The following is a 24,423-nucleotide window of genomic DNA, read 5'->3' as shown; positions in this document are numbered from 1 at the left end:
TACAGAATTCTTCATTTCTAGCTGACAGCTTTAACATGCATATCTTATGTTCGAAGTATAAGTATAAGTATAATCATTACAACCACAGGAGGATTAATGTATGCAGCTGTGCCTAGTACACAGAATACGTTACGGGTGAGCGTTTGGTGCATTATTCGAATTTTAACGGCTAACAACCTTCTAATATCACATAGATGTTATAGATTTACAATAGTCTTGTCATTCTGGTAGAATATATCATGTTCTGTACTATTTGGGAACTAATGCAAAAGGGAAGGGCTATCTTTAAGGTACAAGTAGGCACATGATAATGGCCAAAAAATCAAACTGGCAGGAGGTTACCTAATGTGCAGCCCACAGAGTTTTATACAACTATTGTTGAAAATACATCCAGTTCCCTCGAGTTTGAATGAAGATGAGGTAAGTGGGAAGACTATAATGCAGCCAATGCGGTCCCATTATAAGAATGCAGTCCCATATGGACCAAGTGTGACTGAATTGTTGGAGACAGCGCACCAGTCTTCAGTCTACTGGGCTAGATGAATTTTACAACAATCTGTCCCAAATCGGCCATCACATCTTGAGATCTAGTAACAGTGTGTGCACAAAAACAAATTTTCCCCTTACAGATTATTCTTGCTTTGACTTTTTTTTAAAAAGTTCTAACTGATGTTGGCTCTAAAAAAGACAAATGAAATGACAAACAAACATAACAAACAAAACCAAAGTTCTTACCATCTATATAAAACAAACATGAAACAGATAAAAGAATGAAAACTCACAGCTGTATACATAAAATGTGGGGAGAAATTCTCATCCTAACCTCTATAATACTGTTTCTGTTTTTTAAATCATCTTGATTCAAAGGGTGTTGCTGACACCAGCAATAGTTAATTACCCTACACCGTAGGGGTCACTACACCTAAGTCACGCAGGCACCCCAGCCCATAATCAAGGTGCATGACAATTGTCAGGGGCCAGACGCTTAAAGCAGTGTCCACATTCACACATCAAAATTTGGGAGGTACCGAAGCACTGTTACAATGATCCATGTGTTATATCATAATTCCTATTTCAGGAATGCATCTATATTCTTTCCTCAGATCATGAAGACACATTCAATTTCTCATTAGACTTAAAGAGACTCGGTAGGTATGCATTAGGAGCCCTGACACTCAGCATATGATATAAAATGTTCTGTACTAAAAGTAATTTATTACGTAATATCTACATAGACTTGAGAATAATAATATACCCCTTCAAAGAGCTTGAAAGCACCCACTCTGCTTACAACTAGCAAATTTGGGGCAACCCGAGCATTCGTGTATATGCTGGTCACACTTCAAACAAATTAATGCATATGACAGGTGTAACAAAAGAACACATTTTAACGCACAGCGTGTTACTTTCAAAGAAGGGAGCAACACTGGAACATGATGTACATTAGGAGGGAAAACCCCCTAAATGTGTCGCATGAAACATCAAGACTGCGGCCACGACTCAGTTGCTCTGCGAGAAGCTCATCTCCCTCAAGTACCATTCATGGATATGGGATCAGCAGTCTGCCACGCCCCGCACACAGGTGCACGCACAGTACATTTCCTGGATGTCTTCGTTCATTCCAAGAGGGGTCAAAGGTATCACATCCTGCCAAGACATCTTTGTGTCTCTCTCAAATTTCTACAGCAGTCGCTCCTTCACAAGACATACACATCTAAACATACCACAAAATATACTGGGTGTAGCGATGTGCAAAATTTCCTTGGGCTAAATGGTCTTTTAGAATTGGATAATGTCTATCGAAGATTATGTGTCCTTTCATTGATATTGAGTTCCAAACGATGGCGCATTTTGATTCAGTTGTGATGGGTCCTCCATTTGTGGGTTCACTGTGGAAAAAAAATAGCAGATTAAAGTTATTGATTAGTGTGATAAAAGCCATCTTTGACATTATATTTCTAAAATTTGGCAGCTTGTCCACTGTACCACATGTGCCTCATGTTTCATCTCCTGAATTACAAACTTGCAATCAAAGGGAACAAAATGAAATCTGTAATACAATTATATTATATGGGTTAGTCAAATACCGGTTAGTGATTGGCTAAACACAGTCACATTATGGAGGTACATTCGTTATGTTCGCCCATGGGCAAACATTCTTGTAATGTTCTCTCATGGGAAAACATTTTCACGTAACAAATGACAGAAGGCCTAGGACCGCGCACGCACAGTTCATTTGGCTCCGCGCGATCAACGAGCGAGCGATGGAGTGCGTTGTGCTGCTGGTGGTTGACGTTGACGTATTTGACATATTTGACTAACTCATATAACATAACAGATGATGACTTTTGTTGTCGGGAACATGTACCAAACGTTCCACCCTCAGGGTTTGAAATGCTATTTCGGGAGGCCAGAACGTGACTCAGGACTTATAACCTCCCTCAATAGCATTTCAAACCCTTCGGGTGGAACATTCGGTATGTTCCCTCCCCCGCCAGTCATCATATGTATAATGTGCCATCAAACTTCAAACTTCCCCTATCAAATCTGGAATATTTGCTTTCATACTCAATTTTGTCATTCTTCTTTTCTCAGCATATTATTCAACACATAGAGGGTAGTACTGACATAGTCATTCTTTGAAACTCGCATCAGCCACTGGAAGGTATAGACAATGGGAAGTATCCAACATTAGCATGTCTCAAAGAAAAGCCTCATTTTTTCTTTCTCTCCTTTCTCATGCCATTATTACAAGGCAGAACAAATAGTATGAGACGTTCATCTACATGATACGGCCCTCACTTGCAAATGATGCCGCTCCCTTGGAGGGATAAGATACTCACTGGGTCTGAATTGTTCTGCTGACATTCTCGTCATCAGGATCCCAACTCCTTCGATCATCGCAAGGAGGATCCCCCCTATGGGATGAACAGGAAAAACAAAGACATAATGCAAAATTTGCACAAAGTACAATAAAGCACAAGGCTCACTCTTACAGGGGATGGCTAGTATTAACTGATCAGTGGGAATCAGTGGAAATGCTGGGGGATGATTGTTCCAATTCTTGTGGAAATTCATTTAAGAGTACATTATATATCTCACAAGAATTGGGACAATTCCCACTAATTCCCACTGATCATTTACTAGCCATCCCCTTTAATCAAACTCGCTTTTCACATAGCCAGCCACTGTGTAAGACTGAAGGCAAGTGGTTCTATTACAGCACTTGTGTCACCTTTAATTCTGGTTCTAGGTATCACTGATATACCAGGTACTACAACAATGAGGTTCTTAATCACGGCATTACATCATCTTTGATGGGATGATTTAATCTTTGACAAGATGATTTCCATGAAAAAATTCTTGCATTAAAATAGAACTAAATTCAGAGGTTAGCTCAATGTTCTCATTATCACTACAGTACATGAAAACAGAAGCATCTTGGTACAGGATACTACTAACTCTTCTTTTAACATTAACAACCATTTGCTTGTATGCATCTTTGTCCAAGATTCTGTAAACATAAATGAGTACCCTTTAATCTCTTAAAAAGCGTACACACAAAGTAGCAGACACAAATGTTACATCCTTCACTGGCACTGCAACAGTCTTTAATGGTCAGTGTACTTTGTAAGACATCTGGGAGGTGTTTCATAAAGCTGTTCGTAAAGTTATGAACGACTTACGATCGACTGGTGATCAGTTCTTGTGCTGAATTATGGAAATTCTGATAGGTATGGCACATCAGAACTGATCACCAGTCGTTCGTATGTTATTCGTAACTTTACGAACAGCTTTATGAAACAGGGCCCTGGTGTATACATTACGAATAAGTGTATTTACTCACCAATCATGGCAGATCCAGCCATAGCCACTGCACCATCTATAGACAGAAGGAATACAGTCAAGTCAGTTTGGGGGTCAGAACAATTTGAGTACACTTTTCACTAATTTCTGCATGACATGGTTAAGGCGTGTATTAAACAATGAACTTTGTAACTTCCTATTTCGGACAGAGTACCATAGTTTCAAATTCATTCACACAACTGTACTGAATTCAATTCTTTCTTTATCCCGGAGGCAAATGCAAGAATGAACCTGCACTGAACCACTTGCATCCAATCCAGGAAATGAAAGCACAACTACTTCTAGCCCGACGGAGATTTTCCAGCTGTAATTGATAGTTTGATTTCAAAAGACACTTGTACAGAGGAACATCATTATTAAGAGGTTGGATATGAATATTTAACAGCACCCTCTAATAACAAGGTGATTTTGTAGGTCTTAACTCTATGATTTGTCTTTGTCTTGGTTTTGTTTTGTCTTACTTTGAAAAACAAGTGTACTGAGAAACCTGAAATTCATAACAATGTCACTGTAATTTTTTTTAAACACACATGTAGGTCCTCGTTGTAACAAGGTTTCCTTGTACCAGAAGTCAATGAGAGACTCCTAACATCTGATACAAGGAACTTAGCATTGAATGAAAGATTTCTCCTTACTTCTTGCTGCCAAGACTGCCCCTGTGAGTGCTCCACTGGTAATGGAGTTCCACGGATCTTCCTTCTTCCTAATGCTGACTAGAGCACAGTCAAAGGTGGAGAACAGGCCACCCCAGACTGCAAAGTTACCTGCACACCACACATGAAAGGTACATGTAAAATATGATATGATTCTGAAGTTAGCACTAAAAACAAAACAAAACAGTTAACTTGTATTTCAAACCATAAGGAACTTTCAGAACGCATTTTGCTTTCTGTCAGCAAGCATGTGTGTGCTCATGCAAACAAGATTCAACTAGTACACAATTATTTGTTTGTTACAACAAGTCTTTTTTGTTGTTGTTGCTACAACTTCAAATTAATTTGAAGTTCTTCTGTTTCTTGCAGGTAAAACTGTTTTAACTCAGTTCCACAAACACTAAATAGGCAATGCTAGGTAATTTTTCCAAAGAATTTCATCTCGCTTTTTGTCTTTCAAGATCTTTGTAAGCCTAAACAATTTTCATCACATCCTTCATTTACAGTTTTCAGGACAAAAAAAAAATACACGATCTACACTCATACATTTTTTTTTCATACAGAATTGAGAAGGGGGAAAGAGAGAAATATGGTTTCCAATTTGTCATAAACTAATGACTAAGAAATTCTGATCAATGTCGTAAAGAAGCAAAGAGCCTGTCCTTGGATTAAAAAACCTAATAAGAATTTTCATAGAAGTGTTAGTACTTTTCTTGTGCATGTGTAATAGCAGAAGAGATCATTTAAACAGAATCAGCACCAGGACCAGTAAAAAGACCAGGGTCACTACCAGAACCAATAACAGCAACAACAATAACAACAGTTACAGGCAAAGTAACAGTAATGGTACCAGAAATTGTAAATCTTAAAAATTGGCATGAATCTTGAACAAATTGCAAATAATACAACATGTACAATGAACCTGAAAAGTTAGAAATGATAACATTGTAACCAATAAAAATGCACAGAGATATTGATGATATACAAGTACCTTTATGTTTATACATCTTGCAAACATCATTGTAGGATGGACATTGTTCAGTCAATTGAGGCCCACATGAACATGCATGTACATCCTTGGTTTATTACTAGCAAAAATGGAAAAGATACAGTGCACTTCATGCAAGATTGAGGGCTGCTACGGGTGAATATCTATACTTACCTCCAACAACAGGAGCTTTGTGCTTGATTGCAAGGAAACTACCAATAAGGCGGTGCCTGTATCCCTGTCAAGAGAAAAAAAATAAAAAATAGGTGTCTGCATTGAAATACATCAACATCTTTACATTGTATGCAACATCATTACATTGTACAAATTGTAAGTACTACATATTGTAGCAATGCATTCAAGTGGGTATTACAAGCATTTCATTTCTGTATAATTGCTCTTAGGAGCTGTTGTTAATGTCTGTACTATGGTTACCACTTTCAAGGCACAGGTTGGTCATCCACACAACACGAATCTTAAAACCTGCACACTTTAAAACAAGGGTCAGACATCGTGTTAGATTTCACTGACATGGCTAACAGTAGTCACTGCCAAATATAACGCCAATGCTATCTTCCAATGACGACAAGAAGTTTTATGTTAAGAAACCCTGTTTGTTACATGTCAAACAGATGCTCTCTATGAAATCCCTCATATACCATGTAACTCCCTGGAGAAATTTGAAGGCAACTATGTACATGGTGGAAATCACAGGAATTAGATGCAAAATTTCTCATCTAAACATTAATTTCTTATTGAAAATGTACAGCAGATGACTACAAAATCCAAAACTTAGAAATGTGAAAAGGAAAGTCTGGTCCAGGATGGCTAAAAATGGGAAACTTACAGCAGGTGCATTCCTGGCTCCAATGATGGCATGGACCACCGACCCTCCTATCACACCCATGGAGAATGCTCCTCCACAGTCGTCCACTATCCTCCATGGGCTAAACAACAACAATGAAAACATTTGCACAAATTCATCTAAAACTCTGTAGCACTTCATGAGACACGTGTAAATATTGCAATAACATATACCACTAAGCAGTGGCGGATCCAGAGGGGGGCACATGTACACTGGGCACGCGCCCCTCTTTATTTTTTTTTTAAACAAAAGAAATAACAAGAAAACAAATGGGAGGGGGCATGCACCCCCTTTAATTCTGAAAAGGCGAGACCCTAGTTACGGAATTTTTGGATGTGCCCCTGACTGAGTAACTGTTTGACAAATTACCTTACATGTACACTGATGTAAATTACTATTACAAAGCACTGAATTGGTCAGCGTTTAGGTAAAGTTTAGTACATTGTAGTAGCCATGATGAACAATCATGGATGGGCATACAGCTATACATGGTCGGTCTGGAGTACATCACACATCACAGGATAAAGTCCTATAACAAGTTAAAATTACTGCTAAAATACCATCTACGAAGGAGAGCTGATAAAAGTAAAAAATGATTAAAATTTAAAAGATTCCTTTTTATGCCCGGACAGCTACAGACAGATTTTTCTGTCTATGCCATGGTGGCCTGTAAATAAATTGAAAATATGAGGATATGCACAACACAGTGGTTGTTTAGTAAGAGCCCAATATACTGAATTTTTAAGACATTAAAAGGCACAGCTGCAGCACAACTGCCCACTCACCTGTATGGGGGTGTTTCATAAGCTGTTCGTTAAGTTCCGAACGACTTACAAGCGACTTGTAATCAGTTTTTGGCTGAATTATGGAAATTCTGATAAGTATAGCACATCAGTATTTTACAGAACTGATCACCAGTCGCTCGTAAGTTGTTCTTGACTTTACGAATAGCTTTATGAAACAAGGCCTTGTTGGCGTACTGACTGGCGATGGCGTCGTGCTACTCCCTTCCCGTACCCCTCTCTACTACCCTACCACCACACGCCTGCTGCGAGCTGCGTGAGCACTCGGCATAGACTCTACACCTTTTCAAACGTGCCCGGCCCAACATGCCGATTTACAGCACTGCACTGCGTTCTCACATATACAACCGGCGTAGTAGCGCAGCGCAACGCCATGTCGACGAAGTGTCTGACAATTGCACTTAAGATATTTGAGCAATGTGATACAATACTGACCTAGAACCTAGCTAGAGAGACCTTATACAACTTATTGTTACAGTACAAGTAACTGATCTCTTACAAGCGTTACGATCAACCACATAAATAACGAAAATTCTTACCAAGGTTCACGTGCGTACTCCTCCATTTTGTAACTAGCAATCGACACGAGCTCTTACGCAAGAACCAACCGGAAGCTAAATCCATGCCATGCCGCACAGCTGGGTAGTACGGTTTATTGAGCCCGCATGTTCTGCGATAGCTTTTCATTCCGTACGATCTCGTGTGCCGACGACAAACATGGGAAAGAAACCAAAAGTCAGTAAGCAACATGAGCGCAGTGGTGCAGGCCGTGTAGGACGTCTAGATGAGCACACCATGGGCTACTATCGAAGAGTGTCAGAGAAAATCCGGGAAGGATTCGAAGATGATGATGAAAAAGGTACTCTTGCCCTCCAAGATTTAGTTGAGATGTTTAGTCCCATACGCTCACATGTGTGTTGCGTGGTCGTTGTACCAATACTGCAATACCATATCTAACGTTAGACTAGGCTAGTAGTGTATAGTATTAATTAAATTTATCTCTGAGACTCTGTTTGCGACAGTGTGTCTATTTAATTTGCGGCAGTTGCAAAAGAATAAGTAAATGTAAACTCCCTGTAGTGTAGTGCCAGGTTTAGCATGTATGTGAGGGCAAATGTATCATGCAGATCTTGTTAGTTGTTAGAATGTTCAAACTGCCTGATTAAAAAAAAAAAAAAAGAAATTAGAAAAAAATAGAATGCTGGATTTGCCAGGAATTTTACGTAACGGTTAGATCTTATTTATAGAAACATAGACTGCAGGGCCTAGATCTCGACAGGGATAAAAGGAAGTCTTTGATAGTTCACATGCACAGTGTACTATGGTACTGTAGCTCTGGCAAAAATATTGTTTATCCAATACAGGCATGTTCCTGAAGAATGTTTACGCAGAACTGGACAGCAATGAAATCAAGTTGTCTCAGAACCAGACTGTCAGTCGAATTCTGGAGATGCTGCTCCCTCTTTCCTCGAGGCACCAGCTGACCTGCTTCCTCCGAGGGATGGCCTCTGACCTGGGCACGTCGGCCAGTGATAGGTTCGCGAGCCACGTCCTCCAGTCTGCAATGACAGAAGCACTCAAGCACATTGGAGAAGAGGGCACTGGGGAAGATTTGGAGCAAATCTACGTCAAGATGTGGGAAGAGATGACAGAGCACTTGGAGGAAGTGAGAGTAGCAAAGAGTTTGCAATCTTGGGAGAAACTTCAAACGTGATAAAATTTACACATGTGGAAACCTGTTATAATGAGGTTCCCGGGACTGTAGATTTCACCTCGCAGTCACTGGTACCGTGTTGTAGATGTACTGAAAAAGAGGCCAGCTAAATATATTATTAATGAAAAATTGGAACCTCCGGATTCTCATGTAGGCATGCTCACTATCACAGGCTTTCCCTATATTTAGACCTAGCAACAAGGGAGGATGGGTGAAGAGAGAGAAAGTAGGGCTACACTTGAAGATTTACTTTTCGGATAAGAAAATTGCCTACAACAACGGGTCCGATCTGTTGTAACTTGTAATTACGCATTTAGTACTTTTTATAGTTTGTTTGTTGTTTGTCAAAAGGTTATTCAGGATAGTCTTATGCCAATGAAAGGTTGAAGTATAATACATTTAATATTATTAATGTTGTTATTGTTATATTGCCACTTTTATATTAGTCATCATAGTTTTTTAAACTCTTCCGATCTGAGACAAAATGTTTGTGCTACTGTCATATAATTGCCATTATGGTGTAATAGTGGCAGAAAAATTGAGCTTTTTGCTGTATACAGTTTATTGGGAGTGTATACTAGTGATTTTTTTTTCTTTTTGCAGGGGGGGGGGGACGGGGAAGAAGATCATGTGAATATACATCACATACATGGATTATTACTAGCATTTTTTTCTAATTGAAGAGATTTTGCACTTTTTTAAGCCATCACCAGAATAGATGACCCCAAGAAATGTACCAATAGTCTTGCAGACAAAAAAAAAATAGTTACTAAGTGCAAGAAAAGATTCATGGAATGTGGACATCAGCCATTTGAGGGATATGTTTTCTGAACATCTGATCACAGTACTCTTGGATACTTGCATTTTGTTCTTTGTTTAATCTATCAGGTTTTGCTCTTTGTTTTTCAGATCATGCTGGACACGTATGCCAGCCATGTGCTGAGGTCTCTTATTGCCTGCTTTGCTGGTATTCGGGTTGCTGAAAATGTGTCCAGGAGTAAACTGTCAAGGGGGCAGCAGCAAAAAGGTTCGTTCTTAACCAATGTCATCATGCTTTGGTGTGACTTGTTTGACCATGTACTCTGCTTTTACTGGTTCCATGACATTTGCTCCTGCGACAATTGCTCCCATGAAATGTCTGCACTCTAAGCCAAACATAAATGTTACCAACAAACATAACTCTAACTTTGTTCCTGATGTTCATATCAAATTAAACTTAAAATCCTATCGCAACTTTAACTCTAACCGTAAGTCCTTGGAGAAAATAAGACTGGAGAAAATGTCACAGGAGCAAATGTCACGTCACCACTTTTACCATCTGTAGCAATTTTTGCAAGACAGCCACTAGTAAAAAGAAAAAGATAAAATTATGCTGCTAGTGGTGTAGATGATGATACTGCTTACCAGGGAGCACTTTATTTTAAATTCTTTTTTATGTAGTGGCCCATGGGTGTCCTTCTCAACCCAGGTGTACCACATGAGTACCAGGCAATGCTTTTGTTATTGTCAAATAATACTGGCAAGTGCTCAAGGGACATTGACAGAAAGAATGTAGCTTCTCTAAAGACATGGCAAGGTAATAGAATAAATGATGTGACTAGGTAGGGTAAATCTTGTTACATTTGATTCTTATGTGTCACTAGCCTGTCTCATTACCAATTCAACTTTGGGCTTTTTGTACAAACGATTATCACCATGTTCCCATCTTATGCCATCTGATATAGTAGCATAGAGTGTTCCAGGATTTGCATGAATGCCCTATTCTGGTTTCAGAAGCCATTATTCCAAATCATGACTTATAGCTGGCAGGTACCACTGTTTTGTTTTGTTTTGTTTTGTATGTTGTGTGTGTTGTAAGTGTAAACATGTTACCCATCTTGAGAAAGTCAAATCATTGCTTTTGTTGGGTAAAGTACATTGTGTTCTGATCAGGCACAGAAAGAATTATGTTAACAGATTGTGTTATGCCTTCTTTCAACAGATTTGGTGTCTGAGACTGATGTTGTTTTGGCAACGCTTCCTGAAAGCTTTGTCAGTTCTCTCGACAACCTGACCCAAGCGATCTCAACTCTAGATAACTTGCAAGGTGAGTCCTATAGAATTTCATATCAGTATACCAATAACACTTTCTCTCCACATCAAGTTGTGATTAATATGCAATGACAAGCATCATCCATCTTCCTAATCAAAACAAACGAATAAAGAAAAAAAAATATCAGTATCTTTGCAAGTGATTGGTAGTACAGGGGACTACTGTTATAGCAAAGTTCTCGAGACAGACAGTTCTGTTTCGTTATATCAAAATTTTGTCATAGTCAAACATTTAAGTACACCAAGATGTATAGATGATAATTTGTGACTTGAATTTTTACTTTGTTGTAAGGAGAATTTTGTTATAACCGTGTCCGTTATGGGAGAGTGTACTGTGCTAGAAACTTCCTGTGATTCTTTTAACAGTTTCAAATTACTACTAAAGAAGATTAAGAAGGGAAGGCAGAAAGAAAGAATTCATGTCAATTCATTCAATATGATGCAGTGAAAAATCTCTCTCTGCTTTTATAATTACATGTATATATGACAGAATGCTTCACCAGCCCAACTGCCGGACCAGTCCTTGAGGTGCTCTTGCTGTCACTCCATCACAGGAACGCAGAGCAGTGTCAGCGTCTTGCGAGGTTGATTCTCAAACACGCCGGCCTCCTCACCAAGGGAGACGCAGAAGAGAAAGCAGAGAGGTGAGTGTTTGTAACTTTAGTCAGCTGTAGAGAAGAGCAGGTTTATAATGTATCGAATGTCAGATGTTACATACTTATGATGTCTTACCCACAGTGAGGAGAAAGCAGTGTTATGCTCCTGAATAGTTTGCTGTTCAGTTCAGTTTCATTCATTTTCCATATGACATCCAATAAAGAGTACAACAAAATTCAAAGTATGCATTACACCATCTTCTGGTAAAAAGTTGCACCAAACCTTAGTATTAATTGTTGGTCAGTGCAAATAAGTGATGAGTATTGATTGAAGGGAGGAATGGGGGGGGGGGAGCAGTGATTAGTGGGAGGAGACATCGCATACAGGTCTATACACTATAGATGGGAGTCGAGTCGTGCGTTGGATTCATATTTTTCACTCTTATCTGATCCCGAGTGCAAGAGTGATGGTGATTAGTACCCAGGAATTGTTGTAGTATTAGTAAACATCATCACATGCACACACTTTCAAAGCATCTTTAATCTACAGTCGTGTCTTGGAATCGCAAAAGTCATCCCAAAGATATTGACTGATATTTTTTGCACATTATATTTGATTTCATTCACTGAACAAAAAATTGAAGAGTGTTGTATGGAAACGGCCACTCAGTGATGCCTGAAAGGATAGACATGTACTGTGACTGTCTGTGTGAGGTTGAACTGGGTGGATATGCTTTCCTCAGTATGTATTGATGTATGGCAACAGTCAATTACCAGTATTCATCAATCAGTCATTGATTATTCCATTTAAAAAGAAATCAATGCAAGTTTACATCTACATGGCATTTCCGAAGAAGAAAGAAACCTAGTCAATTTCTATTTCAGGGATTACAAGAACTCTAATCCCTATACACAACAATCAATCTTTATCAAAAAACCCAAATTGTCTATTTGAAAGAAGACATAAATGAACAATGTAGGAAACACAAAGCCATATGATAGTTCCACTATCATAAATGTTGCCAATTGTTTGTAAGATATTTCCAGGTTTATATTTCAAATCTTAGTCTGAATTTGTATATGCATGTAATAACAACGACAACAACAACAAGAACATTTACCACTTCATCTTAGTACCCTACCAGCACTGATGACGAACCCAATAGGGAGCCACATCCTGGAGGTCGTCGTCAAGGTCGCGAACGACAACCTTTTGCTGAAAGTGGTGGAGCGGAGTTTGAGAGGTCGCCTGATCAAGGTCGCCCTGCATGGAGTCGCAAATTTTGTGCTACAGAGGATCCTTGAGAGAGTCAAGAAACTACCCATAGTTAGTATATCTTTATTTCATGCCATATATCTTGTTTTTTTGCAGGATATGTTCTGCCTTCCCAAGAGCAAGTATCACAGGGGTGCTGTTCATTTGCAAGTTTTGACATGAAAATATTACTCCACAACACCTTCATTTGTGAATTTTTGGGGGCCACCACAATTTTTAGTCATAATCTTCCAGAGAAAATTGAGAGAACAATGTATGCTATCAATTCCTTCATTATATGATATATAACTATGAGAATGGTATTATGAATTCACCTACATTCTGTACTAGTCTAAACTATTTCTGTCTGTCTGACCTTTGAGCTTGTAATTCCAGTAATTCTTATGATCATGTGGAGCATGAATGCATCATTGTATATGTACAAGACTTTTGTATATTACTCATTCTTTGTGCAAACAATGGTGATCAAAGTGAATACAGCAGTGGTCAGAACTGCTCTGTTCTACTCTCAAATAATTATTGTAAAGACATAAACCTGGTCCGTCCCACAACATGGTGCAAAGCAGGCTACTGTTATTCTGTTTTCCATTCATCGCTTTTAACTTTTGCTGCAGATTTCAGCACAGTCACAGTGAAAATGTCACAAAATGAACTTCAAAGTCTCACCTACAAAAGAAACACAGAAGTTTTTGTCTGGTGTGAAGACTGATGTTAAGCTCCCACTTTAACCTGTTGAGGATGGGCTGAGTATGCCACAAAACACATTTCCCATAGACACTGCCCAAGTATACGCGGGACTCATCTTCAACAGATTAATATAACCTTTCATTCAAAGCATGTAAATGAGTGTCTATGCATCTGCCAATGAAATGAGGATATTCCAAATTTAAGTGTTACTCAGCAGAGAGGTTATTCTGTTATCACCAATGTTTTATATTTTAACAGTTTGAGGACGTGTTTGATGAACTGAACGAGGAGTTGGAGAGTGTACTGGCTGTCAATCATCTGGGTGTCATACAGCGATTGGCGGCTGGGTGTGTATGCCACACCTCCAAGCAGGGTGAGAGCCAAATTTGCCTTTTTCACTTTTGTAGAGATGATGCTCTGTGTTTTCACCAGAAGTGTCACTGAAATTGTCACCAGAAATATATGTCCCAATACACAAGTAGCCCCCTGAAAAAAAAAAAAGTGCTCAAATTTAAACTAGAATTACAACATAGCTCAAACAGAGTGATTCAGGTTCACTGTAGCATCAGCTGTATCATTTGAAAGCCTGATAATTATTCAAAAGTTGTTGTTTTTTTCCCCAAAAGAGTGACATAATTTGTTCGAGAAGCTAGCGACTACAAGAAGAAATTCAAATGAAATATTTCATGTCATCTTAGGTAAAGATCAGGCAGTGATTTTAGTCACAATTTGACATCTTATTCTCAAATTTTGTTGTATTGCAGCATTGACAATTCACACAGAAATATGAAACTCTGGTTAACAATTGGCAGTACTTTTGAATATTAACCCTTTGCGAGATTTGAGTGCCGATTGGCACAGAAAACTCCAAAGCTTTTTACCAATTGTCCAAAGTCTAAGGCACAAAAAGGGTTAAGAAAGAGCTTGTGTCCAGGAAAATAAATGTGAACAACACCAGCCATGTGTTATATTACATAGTTTTATAGTCAAAGTACTTTCAGAGTTATACATGCCTTTAGCATGCCGTTTTTACCATTGTAGCCACTTTAGTATCATCACCAACGAGCCCACAGCTAGTTATAGCTAGCCAGGCACAATAGTATGTAGCTGGAGTGTCTGCGTGCCTCATGCACACAGTGCATACTGGGTATCCAAATTGAGTGCCATCATTTCACTATGCACTGCTTTCCTTGTCTGCAATTTGTTTTTCTCCAAATTTATATCATGCCACAGGCAAACATTTTCAAAAATGATCTGCCCTAGGGAGAACATAACTACTGTTCTGGTATCACCTATCATCTCTAAACCCAATTGCTGGCTAGTGTTGGATTGATTTGATTTTAGATTTTATTACACTTTTTGTATGAGTTGTTGCCATGGGTAACATTATTTTTTCTGCTTTGGATTTGATTTTCATCCCCCAGTTCCATTTCTGCAGGCTCTCATGAAAGCATTCCACTGCATTGAACCCAAGGATCGACAAAAGTCCTGCGTTCCCCTCTTTGCATCTATGGTTACGTACGAGGTATACTTTGGGGACAAGGACCAAGAACAGGTACTGGAAGAGTTTGGCATATGATACATGTATGTCTGTGCTCTAAAGTTGTGACATTGTTACATATGATTGCTATATTTCTTGGTATTTTCTTGTTCTTTTTTTTTCATCTTGTTTGCTTTTACTCAAGATGATGTTGTTTGTTAAAGTGCAGTGAAATAAAAGGGGGAAAGGAAATCGGCTTTCATAATTTTGCTGATCTATGCAGATCATTAAGTATCAGTTATCACATATGGATGATATATTTCTCTTAGTTTGGCTGTTGTGGTTACAAAAACCTGTAATTTCTTCTCTTAACATTTTGTGTTCAATATTTATAGCACTTTCTTATTGAGTGCTTGTTAAAAACATATAAACAAACAAACAAACAAACTACTTTATTGCAAGATTTTTTTATTCAAAACTGTGTAGTAGGCTTTTAGGGAAGTCAACACTTGTGCACATTTTTTTTTCCATACACTTTTTTTGTTATTTATTGTGTGTGTTTATTTGTGGAAGTTCTCGAGTGTTTAGGTCAATGCTATGCTCCCATAGCTCTTTACATACCATCTCATTTTGCAAACATCGTTCAATAGTCCTCTGTACAGACAAAGTAGAAAGTCAAGGTTTTTGTTGTCACCTAACAGTCAAGATGTTTTATTGGCAGGCATACATGTGAAATGCATCTTTTATGAGACATCAATAATTTTGTCACTCCTAGAAAAGACACATACATTCCTATGAATATACTGTAAAACTAGAAACATTCACAGCATGAAATTTTCCCAAATTGGAGCTGATGGCCTTTTTTACAGCAGGAAATTTTCACGAATTGGAGTAAATGGCCTTTTTCAGTGTGAAACTTTCTTGAATTGACGGTGGTATTCAATGCATTGAGTAGACAAAACCTTTCGCATGCATTTTACTCTTGGGAATCCTGACTCCTTGCGAAATTTGTGAAAGTGAAAAACTTCTGGTTATACAGTAAGGGTGAAAGGATGCTCCATACATCTTGAATACACAGACTTTGCTCAAATCTTTAATATTGCATTTATCTGCTAACACTCTTCAATGTCTGCTTCAGGAGTCACCCAAGCCACCCTCCATCCAGCTCCAGGGGTCCCTGCTGCTGCAGGAGATGCTCAAGTTCACCAAGAATGGCACCATCCTCAACAGCTTCCTCTCCATGGCCCAGGACAACCTGGTCTCCATAGCAACCCAGGACCCCGGCAGCTACCTGCTGGAGGCGTTCATGATGAGCAACATCATCGGGGAGAAGAAGAAGGACCAGTTTGTGGAGAAACTAAAGGTTGGTATTGTTGTTAGATATTGTGCCGAAGGTAACTCCCCAATCAAGAAATAAAAAAAGAAAAAAAAAAGATGTAGAGATTAAAAAAAAAAAATCTTAGAAGTTTTTATATTTTCCATACACAAGCCAGGGAGCAGTGTGGGGATGTAGGTGTAGTCATGCGGATTCACCAATAATTGCAAGAGAAGACGTTGTTCAATTCCTTTGTCTTTTCTCTCATTTAGACTAGGTGATCATACCCCGAGAGTGTACCATGTAGCCTTGCTTCTTAGTTTGTTGTTGCTTTTGATTGGAATTTGTGCTAGAATTGTCAAAATATGTCACACAATTTGATGTATCATGCAAAAACAGATGATGTAACCAAATCATCATTATGGAAAAAATAAAGAAAAAAAGTAGTATCTGGCAACATTTGGATACCTACATGTAAGAAGATGCTAAAAGCAGGTATTCTGAGAATGTCATATCAACTGGGGGAAAATTCTGTGGAAAAAAAAAACACAACTGATTTTATAGATCATTTGTGCATTCATGAATGCTTGTAAGTGTTGTTGGAATGTTGCGCTTTCCACTAATTGTAAGATTTTGAAGCATTATTCATTTTGACGTCAATGTTCTAACTTTATTGATCATATTTCTGAAAAAAAAAACCCCACATACCCAAAACTGTGATTTACAGGGTAGCTGTTTTCAGATTGCGTGCAACAAGCACGGCTCGCGCACCATCGAGGGCATCTTTAAGGCAGCGTCCATCAAGAGCAAGTTCGTCATCGGCGAGACACTGGCTGAGCGGGAGGACCACCTGCTCTCGCACCCCTTCGGACGATTCGTCCACCGCAACCTGTCCATCGGTCACCTGAAGACCCGCAAGCAGGACTGGAAGAACGCCCAGCTCAGGCACGCCCAGAAGAGGAAGCTCTTTGCGGACATCACTGGAGGCGGCCAAGCGAGTATGTCCAGATACTGTAAAAGTGGTAGCTCTCGCATAATGGATTTCTTGTGCTGGACCAATTTCAGTCAAAATCACTTGCTTTTTGTATTCTGGTGGAGACTGTTTCTGTATATATTTCGGCATCTCCGCAAAATATCGATGTGTGCTTCTCGTTGGGCTAGTTTAACAGTCCATGAAATTTGTGGTATTTTCCATGATGCAAAGTGTTCAGCCTTGACAATAGTTGTTTGCTTGTGCATTTTGTTCTTTTCTTTCTTTGTCACTTTGCAACAGAGAGCAAATATAATAGCTGCCACTGATATTGTCAGTGGTAAAAGCTATCACCATGCAAAAATTATGCTAAGGATTAGCCTCTGATTAAAACTCTATCCTTATTTGGTATAACGAAAGAAAGGAGGAAAGGAAAAAAAAATTAGAGGAGCATACAAAGAACAAGTAAAAGAATGTGTCAGTGGAAAACATATGCATGTATGTTTTAAATAAGCTATAACACATCACCCCCTCCCTCCCCCACACATACACACCATACACACACACTCACACCCATGCACACACGTACAGACTTGTATTTATTAAAGTAGTACTTGTAACTCTCTGATGTCAGGGGAATTATTCTTGTTTCTTATGTGTAGTTGAATGCTATTTTAGCTTTTATGGTTTTACTTGCTGTTGCTTGCGATTGTCTCGTGTGAAGTTTTAACCCGTTGACGACGGGCTGATTTTGCTATAACGATCGTTTCCCATAGACACCTGTGTGAGTATACTCGGGGGACTAGTCTTCATCAGGTTAACACATCTATGTTCTTTCCTATTTCTATGCACTCAGAGAAGGAACGAATCACAGAGCAAGGAGAGGCAGTGGAGGAGGCATTCTCAAGGGAGGTGGCCCAGCTGATGGGGTCAGAGGTCAATGAAATAGATGAGGTGAGGAGAATTGAAGAGCTTGCTAATGGCTTAGATTATAATGATGTCATAAGCAGCATTGTGTACCTTTTGTCGAATCCTTAATTCTGATTGGTTGAAATTGAGGGCATAAATTCAACAATTGCCTTCAGCCACAATGTACCCAAACTGCCCCATAGTTCTATAGGGCTCACACCCATAAATATTTCCCCATAGGGATGTGTGTTAAAAATCAAATTTCAAAAAATTCTGTAAAATAGCTGGGAGAAATGAAGTGTTTCAGCTTCACTAACCTGGATAAGTTAGATGTAACCTTTCATCAATCAAATTCTCAGGGTGGATAATTCAGTTCAAATTCTGTCCAGGGGTCCGAAAAGCCAGACTACGAGTTCTTGTCACTCAAAAAATCACCCATTTTCCGTACACGTACCCAATGAAATATAGTCCCCTCAAATTCCACCAGAAAAGCATCATCTTCTAACCAAAATGCAATTTGTAGAGGAATTCATACTCAATATCTACAGCTATTCAGTTTCTTGCCAAACTACATCACTGATTTTTAATTAATTTTTTTCTTCATTTATTTTGGTATCTTTGGTACGAATTTGTGAAGGGGTCTCGGACATTCCATTGTATTTACGGGTGTGAGCCCTATAGTGAAGGTCATATTTCTCATTTGACTTTTAAACATCATAAATGTGTTTTTGATGATATTTGCACCTACATCATATGGGAAATTACACATTCAAGGGTTATAAAGCTTCTCAAAGGGACACTTTTGAAACTCACACCCTTTGAGGTTTTTTTTTAAAAATAAAAATGTAGTGTTGATCAGTTCTTCATAAGATGAATACCTAGATGCAGGCAGTAATCTTTGATTATGGGGGTGTCATCATCACATTATTGCCTACAAAATACTTGAAAAGACTTTGTTTTGTCAAACAGACTAACTTTATGAATTTTGACCTGTTTCAGTGGTAGCCAAACAAAGAAATACATTAAAATAACACAGTCATTCAAAGTTGTGTGATACTGATGACTGCTATGTACAAAGATCTATCTATACCACAATAATAATAATAATAAAAGGACATTTATATTGCGCAGCTACTATAATGATATACTCTACTGCGCATTACAAAATGACATGCATACAAGAAATTCAAACAGAAAATACACTACTTCAAGAGATGACTTTTTAACCTGGTCTTAAACTCATTAATTGTAACTGCTTGTCTTACAAACAAAGGGAGATTATTCCATAATTTTGGTGCAGCATACAAAAATGCCCTGTCACCAAGAGTAACTTTTGATTTCCCCGATGGATATTTCAATAATGTTTGATCCCGTGAACTTCGAAGATGATAAAATGTTTGAAATGATGTTTTTAACTCTACAAGTTCCTGTATGTACACTGGTGCTGTACCATGAATAGCTCTATATACAATTAGCAGAGTTTTAAATATGATTCTCTGCTTTACAGGCAACCAATGTAATGCACGCAGTAATGGACAACAACATAATAAGAAAACAAATTATAGCCAAACAGAGTTGGGGGGGGGGGGTAGAGGAGAGAGGTGGGGGGGGGGGGGTAGGAAGGGGAAGGGGGGAGGGAGGAAGAGATCTGACACAATAGATCAACATAAACCAGCAGAGTTTGTATGGGATGAATACTTCCCATAGACTTGTGTGCATTGCATGCATCCTCTATAGTGAAGGTCATATTTCTCATTTGACTTTTAAACATCATAAATGTGTTTTTGATGATATTTGCACCTACATCATATGGGAAATTACACATTCAAGGGTTATAAAGCTTCTCAAAGGGACACTTTTGAAACTCACACCCTTTGAGGTTTTTTAAAAAAAATAAAAATGTAGTGTTGATCAGTTCTTCATAAGATGAATACCTAGATGCAGGCAGTAATCTTTGATTATGGGGGTGTCATCATCACATTATTGCCTACAAAATACTTGAAAAGACTTTGTTTTGTCAAACAGACTAACTTTATGAATTTTGACCTGTTTCAGTGGTAGCCAAACAAAGAAATACATTAAAATAACACAGTCATTCAAAGTTGTGTGATACTGATGACTGCTATGTACAAAGATCTATCTATACCACAACAACATAATAAGAAAACAAATTATAGCCAAACAGAGTTGGGGGGGGGGGGGGGGGGGTAGGAAGGGGAAGGGGGGAGGGAGGAAGAGATCTGACACAATAGATCAACATAAACCAGCAGAGTTTGTATGGGATGAATACTTCCCATAGACTTGTGTGCATTGCATGCATCCTCTATAGGGCTCACACCCATAAATATTTCCCCATAGGGATGTGTGTTAAAAATCAAATTTCAAAAAATTCTGTAAAATAGCTGGGAGAAATGAAGTGTTTCAGCTTCACTAACCTGGATAAGTTAGATGTAACCTTTCATCAATCAAATTCTCAGGGTGGATAATTCAGTTCAAATTCTGTCCAGGGGTCCGAAAAGCCAGACTACGAGTTCTTGTCACTCAAAAAATCACCCATTTTCCGTACACGTACCCAATGAAATATAGTCCCCTCAAATTCCACCAGAAAAGCTTTCATCTTCTAACCAAAATGCAATTTGTAGAGGAATTCATACTCAATATCTACAGCTATTCAGTTTCTTGCCAAACTACATCACTGATTTTTAATTAATTTTTTTCTTCATTTATTTTGGTATCTTTGGTACGAATTTGTGAAGGGGTCTCGGACATTCCATTGTATTTACGGGTGTGAGCCCTATAGTGAAGGTCATATTTCTCATTTGACTTTTAAACATCATAAATGTGTTTTTGATGATATTTGCACCTACATCATATGGGAAATTACACATTCAAGGGTTATAAAGCTTCTCAAAGGGACACTTTTGAAACTCACACCCTTTGAGGTTTTTTTTTAAAAATAAAAATGTAGTGTTGATCAGTTCTTCATAAGATGAATACCTAGATGCAGGCAGTAATCTTTGATTATGGGGGTGTCATCATCACATTATTGCCTACAAAATACTTGAAAAGACTTTGTTTTGTCAAACAGACTAACTTTATGAATTTTGACCTGTTTCAGTGGTAGCCAAACAAAGAAATACATTAAAATAACACAGTCATTCAAAGTTGTGTGATACTAATGACTGCTATGTACAAAGATCTATCTATACCACAACAACATAATAAGAAAACAAATTATAGCCAAACAGAGTTGGGGGGGGGGGGGGTAGAGGAGAGAGGTGGGGGGGGGGGGTAGGAAGGGGAAGGGGGGAGGGAGGAAGAGATCTGACACAATAGATCAACATAAACCAGCAGAGTTTGTATGGGATGAATACTTCCCATAGACTTGTGTGCATTGCATGCATCCTCTATAGGGCTCACACCCATAAATATTTCCCCATAGGGATGTGTGTTAAAAATCAAATTTCAAAAAATTCTGTAAAATAGCTGGGAGAAATGAAGTGTTTCAGCTTCACTAACCTGGATAAGTTAGATGTATTCTTTCATCAATCAAATTCTCAGGGTGGATAATTCAGTTCAAATTCTGTCCAGGGGTCCGAAAAGCCAGACTACGAGTTCTTGTCACTCAAAAAATCACCCATTTTCCGTACACGTACCCAATGAAATATAGTCCCCTCAAATTCCACCAGAAAAGCTTTCATCTTCTAACCAAAATGCAATTTGTAGAGGAATTCATACTCAATATCTACAGCTATTCAGTTTCTTGCCAAACTACATCACTGATTTTTAATTAATTTTTTTCTTCATTTATTTTGGTATCTTTGGTACGAATTTGTGAAGGAGGTCTCGGACATTCCATTGTATTTACGGGTGTGAGCCCTATAATGTGTCATAGTATTAAAGCGCCCTCTCTTGGCTTATGGCTGTACATATATGTACACATAAAGGTGTACTGTAAACGTGTGTAATATTCTGGTATGGAGGCTATTTGCCTCCACAGGGGCGGATCCAGGAATTCTGTAAAGGGGGGGGGGGGGGGCGCAACTAATATTTCTGGTGCCACTTCCGGGTTTCATTTCATTTTTTTCTTTTTATTTCTTTTGTTTTTGACAAAAAATAAGGGGGGGGGCGTGCGCCGGTCGCGCCCCCCTCTGGATCCGCCACTGCTCCATACCTGTAAGATGATAAATAAGTTTACAGTATAACACATATGTAACCTATTCATTCTGCGCCTTCAATTGCCATTGCGCTGGCTGGAAGAAAATATTCACTCAAGCATAAAAGTGAAACTGACATGTGCAATATTTGCATAATAGTAAATTGCAATGCATGTTCCACACATTGTGTATAGTTATAGGTAGCCTTTTGCCAAGGCCCTCTCGCTGTATGGTAATGAGTGAATGGAGGTGAACGAAGCAAGCTCATTAGGGTTGGAAAGCGGGAGGGCCTTTAGAGATCTGATTCGCATCCGTATGTTAGCCCTTTGAATAACCGACTTTTGCTTCCCGAATTTGGGAGCAAAAATCAACCAATCTGTGTGTCAGTTTGCCCGAACTCAATTTGCATACTGTGAATGCTGGCCACAGACCTCCACTGGTGGTCAGTGATACATGTGAACAGGCTGGACAATGCCAACATGGACAGTGCGGGGAGTGCGCCATTCCATTGGTCGACCGGAACCGGTTAATATGACTATTCATTAGGATTCATGTTTCATGAATAATAATGAGTGAAGCAGATCTCAAAAGGCCCTCGCACTGTCACGTTTGGCTGGCCTCGCTTCGTTCACCCTTATTAGCCATTATACAGCGAGAGGGCCTTGACAAAAGGCTATGGTATAGGCAACTCTAACCCTGCAACCTTTTTGTAGCTCTATCGTCATGTGTGAATTGTTCTATCATGTGAGCCCCATCTGTTAAATCAGGTTGAAGAATATTGCCTGGGATTAATGTCTTGCTGTGTTTGTGTTACTGGTAGGTGTGTGAAATCAAAGGATTGTCCTATTCTGTTGTAAAGAACAACAAGTACAATCTTTTGGGGCAGTGTTACAATCATTCACAAAAGTTACATATAGCGCTGCTCTAAAAGCTTTCATTTTCGCGTGCAGTCTTTTTCGTGAATGAGGATGTCACAGACAGTTTCAGATATGTTGTTTTTGAGATCTGATACTAAGGCTATCGTAAGGTGCACGATAGCTTTCACAGTACTTCATGGTAATTCACTACAGATGTTGTTGAGTTGTTCTCTTTTGATTTGCACTTCACCATCAGGACAAGGAGGTGGATGTAGAGAACGATGAGATATCTGCCATTTTCAGCAGCCTGTCACAGCCAGGTGGAAAGACGTCCGTCAAATCTCTGGCAGCTGCATCATCTCCAGATCGACCAGCCACAGAGGACGGGAAGAAGAAAAGGAAAAAGAAAAAGAAAGAGAAGAAACAAACTTGTTCAGACTAGCAGGCACAAGATATATAACCTGTGGATTGGACATTAGATCCCTTGTGCCTTTGGACAAGAACTGTGTCTATACAAGCTTGCTTGCACAAATTTCCCTATTTTTGCCAGTGTGCCACAGTTTTGACTCATTGAGATACAACACTGAAGATTATTGCCGCGACTCAAATACACAAGATTGACACCATCATGTTGGTGCATTAAGATGAAAGAACCCCTTGCTTTACAAGTGATGTACACATTGCTGTTGGTGCAGATTACCTCTTTGTTCCAAAATTAACATATTTGAAGAATGTGCCTGAAACCAGGCAGGGTAGACATAGTGGAACAATTTTGATTGCCAGGTAAGTAGCAGTGAGCCTCCATGAAACATTTTGTCTTGCCATAATTTTTTGCATTCCCCTGTTTGATTTATATCACATAAATTTTACTCTTTATGGGTAACAAACCTGCCAGCTATTCCTGGTATCCAAGAATCATAATCTGAGTTGATGATCTGTTTGAAGAACATGTACAATCTTGTAATTGTGTGATAACCAATCAAGACTGCAAAGCACTGTAGTGGTTTTTTTTTCTCACAAACAAGTGCTTTTGCACTCTGTTGGTTAAGTTGGTGAATATGGCAAAGTCACAAAGGAAATGTGAATATTTTGAATAAACCTTGAATTCTACATTAGTAATTTGTAATTGTTTTTATTGTTGCTTTTGACTGTTGTGTTTTGTTGTTGTTGTGGGGTGGTTTTTTTTTTGGGGGGG

General features: G+C 38.8%; 2 protein-coding genes across 2 annotated transcripts; one reads left to right on the top strand and one right to left on the bottom strand.

Moving 5' to 3' along the window:
- Positions 1–2,778: 2,778 nt before the first annotated feature.
- Positions 2,779–7,752, bottom strand: LOC139717362 (mitochondrial import inner membrane translocase subunit Tim17-B-like). The gene is made up of 6 exons (XM_071628865.1): positions 7,716–7,752; positions 6,356–6,455; positions 5,683–5,746; positions 4,503–4,631; positions 3,848–3,883; positions 2,779–2,918 (listed from the first exon to the last, which is right to left on the bottom strand). The coding sequence occupies exons 1-6, from the start codon at positions 7,739–7,741 to the stop codon at positions 2,779–2,781; spliced, it is 495 nt and encodes a 164-aa protein (XP_071484966.1). The 5' UTR covers positions 7,742–7,752.
- A 141-nt stretch (positions 7,753–7,893) lies between these two features.
- Positions 7,894–23,670, top strand: LOC139717359 (nucleolar protein 9-like). Its single transcript, XM_071628864.1, has 12 exons — positions 7,894–8,035; positions 8,541–8,842; positions 9,800–9,917; positions 10,872–10,976; positions 11,472–11,625; positions 12,712–12,904; positions 13,799–13,913; positions 14,965–15,095; positions 16,159–16,383; positions 17,063–17,357; positions 18,162–18,259; positions 23,485–23,670. Exons 1-12 carry the CDS (start codon positions 7,894–7,896, stop codon positions 23,668–23,670), a joined length of 2,064 nt encoding a protein of 687 aa, XP_071484965.1.
- Positions 23,671–24,423: the final 753 nt, after the last annotated feature.

This window comes from Diadema antillarum, unplaced genomic scaffold, assembly GCF_040938485.1.
Source record: "Diadema antillarum isolate AM-2024a unplaced genomic scaffold, OU_Dant_1.0 scf00000074, whole genome shotgun sequence".
In the NCBI taxonomy this organism is placed as follows: domain Eukaryota; kingdom Metazoa; phylum Echinodermata; class Echinoidea; order Diadematoida; family Diadematidae; genus Diadema; species Diadema antillarum.
This window is presented reverse-complemented; position numbering and strand designations above follow the sequence as displayed.

Excerpts from the sequence above, each read along its gene's own strand:
- LOC139717362 (XM_071628865.1), bottom strand. The coding sequence starts at position 7,741 with ATGGAGGAGTACGCACGTGAACCTTG. Across the intron at positions 5,747-6,355 it reads GAGCCAGGAATGCACCTGCT|GGATACAGGCACCGCCTTAT; the intron begins GTAAGTTTCCCA and ends TTCTCTTGACAG. Across the intron at positions 2,919-3,847 it reads GGCTGGATCTGCCATGATTG|GGGGGATCCTCCTTGCGATG; the intron begins GTGAGTAAATAC and ends TTCATCCCATAG.
- LOC139717359 (XM_071628864.1), top strand. The coding sequence starts at position 7,894 with ATGGGAAAGAAACCAAAAGTCAGTAAGCAACATGAGCGCAGTGGTGCA. Across the intron at positions 8,843-9,799 it reads TGACAGAGCACTTGGAGGAA|ATCATGCTGGACACGTATGC; the intron begins GTGAGAGTAGCA and ends TTTGTTTTTCAG. Across the intron at positions 18,260-23,484 it reads AGGTCAATGAAATAGATGAG|GACAAGGAGGTGGATGTAGA; the intron begins GTGAGGAGAATT and ends CTTCACCATCAG.